This window comes from Vigna radiata, unplaced genomic scaffold (assembly GCF_000741045.1).
Source record: "Vigna radiata var. radiata cultivar VC1973A unplaced genomic scaffold, Vradiata_ver6 scaffold_70, whole genome shotgun sequence".
Taxonomy (NCBI): Eukaryota; Viridiplantae; Streptophyta; class Magnoliopsida; order Fabales; family Fabaceae; genus Vigna; species Vigna radiata.
The window spans coordinates 466,380-471,716 of NW_014542367.1; the positions used below are offsets into that span (position 1 = coordinate 466,380).

Genomic DNA, 5,337 nt, shown 5'->3' on the forward strand with positions numbered 1-5,337 from the left:
TAAGGTTTTAGGTTTATGCTAAATTTTTTAATAATTTTTGGTTGTTGAAAAATAAATTGTATAATTTTTTTTCCATTAAAAACATTGTTTATTTGATTTTTGAATGCAAAAATAAAAAATAAAAAAATAGAAAAGTGAAGTCGTGGGGTGGCACGACTTCATCTATTGAAGTCGTGCTACCCCCACTCGACTTCACTTTTCTATTTTTTATTTTTTTTTTCATTGCAAATTCATTCAAAAATGGTTATTTAATTGTTAAAAATTCAGAAAATTGTTATTAAAATTATTTTTTATGGGTTTAGGGTTTCTTTCATTTATTTATTTTTTATTTTTATTTTTTGGAGACCGAAATCTATTTTTAATAAAAGAAGAAGAAATATTTATTATTGTTGGGAAAGGAAATGTGTAGGATTCCTATTCCCAGAGCATGTGTCTGTGAGAGTCCGTGAGAGAGAGTCTGCATTCCGTGCTGAAATGAATTCAAGGTNCAATTTTCAACAACATTATTCAATGTCAATAATGTTCGAAGACTTTGCACATGGNAACAGTGTGAGGGGAATCAATTCCCTTGCTCCATAGTCCATAAATTGATTGATGGGAGAACCTTTGCAGCAATTCGCAGAAGGATTCTTTGCTTACAGCAATACAATTCGCAGAAGCATTGTTTCACAATACAAAGAANTGCATTCCTCTTCTTTTTTCACATACCAAGAATTATTGGTTATGGCTTTTGCACGTCATCTACCAGTTGATATGTCTCTTTTGCGTCTCCAAGACAAGCACGTGGTTAAGGCAATTTGGGAAGGAACTGAAAGAGTTCTTCGACCGAGAAGACATGCAATATGGATATCAAAGCATTTCGACGAGCTCGACGAAAGAGTGATGAACATCCTACAAGCAGCCAAATTTGACCATATTTTAAAAGTATCAAATATGGAAATAAATCACGTACTAGTGACTGCTTTTGTGGAAAGGTGTAGAATTGAGACTCATACTTTCCACTTCCCTCTAGGAGAAAGTACAATAACACTGGAAGACGTCGCACTCCAACTCGGTCTTCCGATTGAAGGTAATGTTGTGANTGGCATCAGTAGTGGACCTCTACATTTATTTTGTGAACAACTACTAGGACATGTTCCTCCAGAAAATANTGTGAGAGGCAACAGAATCAAATTGTCGTGGCTGAATAATACGTTTCGCCAATTACCTTATGATGCCACAGATGAGGTTGTTCAACAATACGCTAGAGCATACATGTTGATCGTGATTGGCAGCATACTAATGCCAGATACATCTGCGAGTATGGTACATTTGATGTATCTTCCACTTTTAGCTGACTTGGACAACGTTAGAAGCTATAGTTGGGCATCTGCAGCTCTTTCCTGCTTGTATCGTGCCCTTGATCATGGTACAAGACTCGATCAGGACAATATCGGAGGCTGCATGATATTGTTACAGTCTTGGGCATGGGAAAGAATAACATGTCTTTCTCCGCAAATACACGAGGTTACTCAGCAAGACATCTCCGCCGGTACTGTTTTCCCATTGGCGAAAAAATGGTGTCGAACTACACAAACAAGACGGCACGACACCGCAACAGTACAAGAATTTCGTCAAAAATTGGATGACCTTTCACCGAAACAGGTATTCAACATTTGAATATGCAATTTGAAAAAATACTACAACATTTTTATCTAACAATTAATTATATTTTTTCAGTTTTTATGGACGCCATATAGACGGAATGAAATTCGTCAAATTATTCTAGTCCAACTCCCCCCCACTTGTCGAGCACTTGTGCCTCTAATATGTTTCTCAGTTGTAGAATTCCACCAGTCAGACCGTGTGGTGCGTCAATTCGAATTTCGACAACCTGTACCGCAACCACCGCTAAATCTCGATGAGGTTCATAAATTAGATATAAGAGGACGAGCAGACTGGGATTGGCAAGACCACCATCAACAGTGGATTGCTTTATGGAATGACCGACACAATCGTATCTTTACCGGTGTTGCATTCAACAGAAATGGTCACTTGCGTGACGATTCAGAGTATATGCAATGGTACATAAGTCATATTATCCGGTATATAGCTCCAATACAAGATGACTCAACAGACGAAGAGCTACAACAATAATTTTAATATTTTTCGTTCTTTAATGTTTGTTTTTTGCACCCAATATAACCGCAAAATTGTTTCGAACAGTATGACATGGATCATGAACAACATTTTCAACCAACATCCGCATACCGTTCATCACCGCCTGACCACGTCCCACAAAGGTCTTCCTTTGAGCACATGCAGTATCCATATCCATCTCCGTATACTCAAGGGGGAAGCTCGTACGGTTATTTTGCACCATCAACACCACTAGGCACAGGTCCGTCAACATTTTCTGCGGGTCCTTCAAATCAGTTTGGAACTACCACAAGCACTCCACCGTCTGCATTCTAACACGCGTCTTCGTCACAAAACGTTTATCGACCCACCATGGACTTCCAATACGAAGAGCAGTCAATTCAAAGTTAGCATGTGGATGAAGACGAAAATACGCAGACTTAATCACCACAACAACAGAGACGAGGGCAATGCCAAATAAGAAGACCAACTTGTGGGACTGGAGGACATAGATAGACATAGACAAACATTATGATGTACTTTTTTTTCATTAAATAAAAATTAAATGACATCACAATATTGTGTCCCTTTCAAGTAATTTTCAATTACTATTTAGAGATTCTCTCCAAAAGGACTTCACATTTTTCACTATAAATACAACCACAATTATGTTATGGATATCCACACAACTCACAAAATACATTGCTCTAACTTCATCTTTCATCATACTTCATCATCTCTCTGAAAATGAACACCTACGAGAATGAAGTTTTTGACATGAACGCCACAGCCACAAAAAACATATACAACTCATACCTTGCTGCCTTATTTCAACACGGCGAAATAAGGAATGGCGAAAATGGAGTTGAGTTCAAATGTTAGAATCCTAAATTGTTTCGCATCCCATTCGACTGCACCCACAAACAACTTCAAGACAAAGTTTGCATAGTGTCGCAACCGGAATCGCGACGGGACGACGACGATCCAAAAGAAAACGATTTTGAAAAAAAGAGTTTGGAGTCGCCACCATAGTTTATTCTGGAAAACTACGGAAAAAACCGTAAAATGATAAGGCAAGGTCTACAAAACCAAATTATGGGTTCGGGAGTCGGTTACGTGTGGGGAAGGTGTTAGCACCCCCACAACGCCTGCCCTAAGGCAGTACCTTTAACTAAGTACGTGAATTTGATGTGGTTTGCAAAATGTTTAATTTCCCCTAAAAAATAAAACTCTAAAGAAAACAAAATATTTTTTGTGTTCTTTTGTGCCCAACAAGGATTGACCTTGCTCCTACGTATTCTCAGTCATACTGAGAAATCAGGGTTACGTAGTTCTTTGAATCGTCTGGAAAATTTGTTTGGAGAATTGTTTGGAAAGTTTGTTTGGAAAATTTGGCTTCTTGGGAAAGTGAGCATGACAAGGACTAGCCTTGCTCCTACGTATCTCCACTTTGAATGGAGAATCAAGGATCACATAGTTCTGGCTGAAAAGTTGATTGTTTGTTTGAGAAAGGATGTTTTGGTATTTTTGTAATTTATATGTAAGAAAAAGAAAAGGTCTTCTAGCACAAGGAGGATGCATGCGATCACACATGCGCTAGAATCCTTAAAATATATTTTTAATTTTTATTTATAGAAAAGAAAGGGTTTTTCTAGCACAAGGACGATGCGTGCGATCACACATGTGCTAGAACCCTTAAAATATATTTTTAATTTTTATTTATAGAAAAGAAAGGGTTTTCTAGCACAAGGACGATGCGTGCGATCACACATGTGCTAGAACCCTTAAAATATATTTTTAATTTTTATTTNTAGAAAAGAAAGGGTTTTCTAGCACAAGGACGATGCGTGCGATCACACATGTGCTAGAACCCTTAAAATATATTTTTAATTTTTATTTATAGAAACGAAAAGAGTTTTCTAGCACAAGGACGATGCGTGCGATCACACATGTGCTAGACCCCTTAAAATATTTTTTTATTTTTAATTTTTTTATGATTTATATATATATATATATATATATATATATATATATATTTAAAAGAAAGTTGGTGTATAGTAAAATGGAGGTGCAACTAATAAAATAAGAGCAAACCCAAACATTAAAAAAAACAATAAAAGTATGGTGTGTGCGTTAGAAAGATAGGTGCACGAAGTAAAACATAAACAAAGAAAAGTCCAATAAACAATAGGGTGTGCAGAAATCGAAACCAGGGTGTGCAACTGGATCTTTTGCTGACCAAACCCAAAGCCTCTTTTTCGTTTTTAATTGCAGACAAGGAATGGGAGTGCAGCCCAAACAATGGAGTGTGAATAGTGTTTCGCGTGGTTGGCAGGAAGAGAAGAGGCAGCCCAGGCCCAAGGCCTCTTTTTCGTTTTTCATTTGTAGAATAGAAGTGGGGGTATGAAACGTGAATGAGGGGTGCAGGGAAGAAAAGCCAACCCATCAGCCAGGCCCAAGGCCACTTAACCCTAACAGATCTGAACAGGGGTTACTCAAACTTTCTCTCATTCTATCATTCAGAACAAGGAGGCAACGAGTTGCTCTCCATCTCCCAGCCGACGCATCCCAAGGCCACCATCTCCACCACTGCTACAAGCTGCCGGGAGTCGTGGTCAAAGGCGTCATCGAAGACGCCGTTCGTGCTAGAGCCGTCGCCGGTCACCGGAAGGACTCTTCCCCCCTCTTTTCTTCTTCGCGCGCGAGAGAAGTATTCTCGCCTCTCCGCGTCACGTCGCCATCGCCGGTGACCGCAAGGGCTCTCTCCTCTTCTTACCTTCTCCGCACAGCAGCTCTGACTGGCACTGCTTAAGAGAGTCTGAGTCGTGGTAATGCGTCGGCCCTAATGTGCTTTGGGAGAGATCTGCCACGGTGGTTTTGAGATCCTTCGCGGTTTCCTCGAAGAGGTCGAGATAGTCGTCGAGAGCTCGCCGTTTGAGTTTGTTGAGATTGGGGAGCTTCTTTCGGAGATTGCTGCAGTTGGAGGAGGTTAGGATGTGATCCATGACCGAACGTGTCATCTGTGATACGTTTTTTTCTAGATGAGCTCAGGGAAAGAGGTAAGGGTTGTTGCCGCAGTGGCAGTTGCTGATACTGTTGCGGTGGCTGCTGCCTCATGGTGGGAGGAACCATGAACATCACCAAGAACCATCATTGCTAAAGTCGCTGAGTCTACTGCTCCATTTTCCTCTTCAATCTTGGTTTCCTATTTTTGTTCTT

The 5,337-nt window shown here is 39.7% G+C and overlaps 1 protein-coding gene across 1 annotated transcript; it reads left to right on the plus strand.

Moving 5' to 3' along the window:
* Positions 1-723: 723 nt before the first annotated feature.
* Positions 724-4,930, plus strand: LOC106779938 (protein MAIN-LIKE 1-like). The gene is made up of 3 exons (XM_014668156.1): positions 724-1,644; positions 1,720-2,084; positions 4,642-4,930. Exons 1-3 carry the CDS (start codon positions 724-726, stop codon positions 4,928-4,930), a joined length of 1,575 nt encoding a protein of 524 aa, XP_014523642.1.
* The last annotated feature ends 407 nt before the right edge of the window (positions 4,931-5,337 follow it).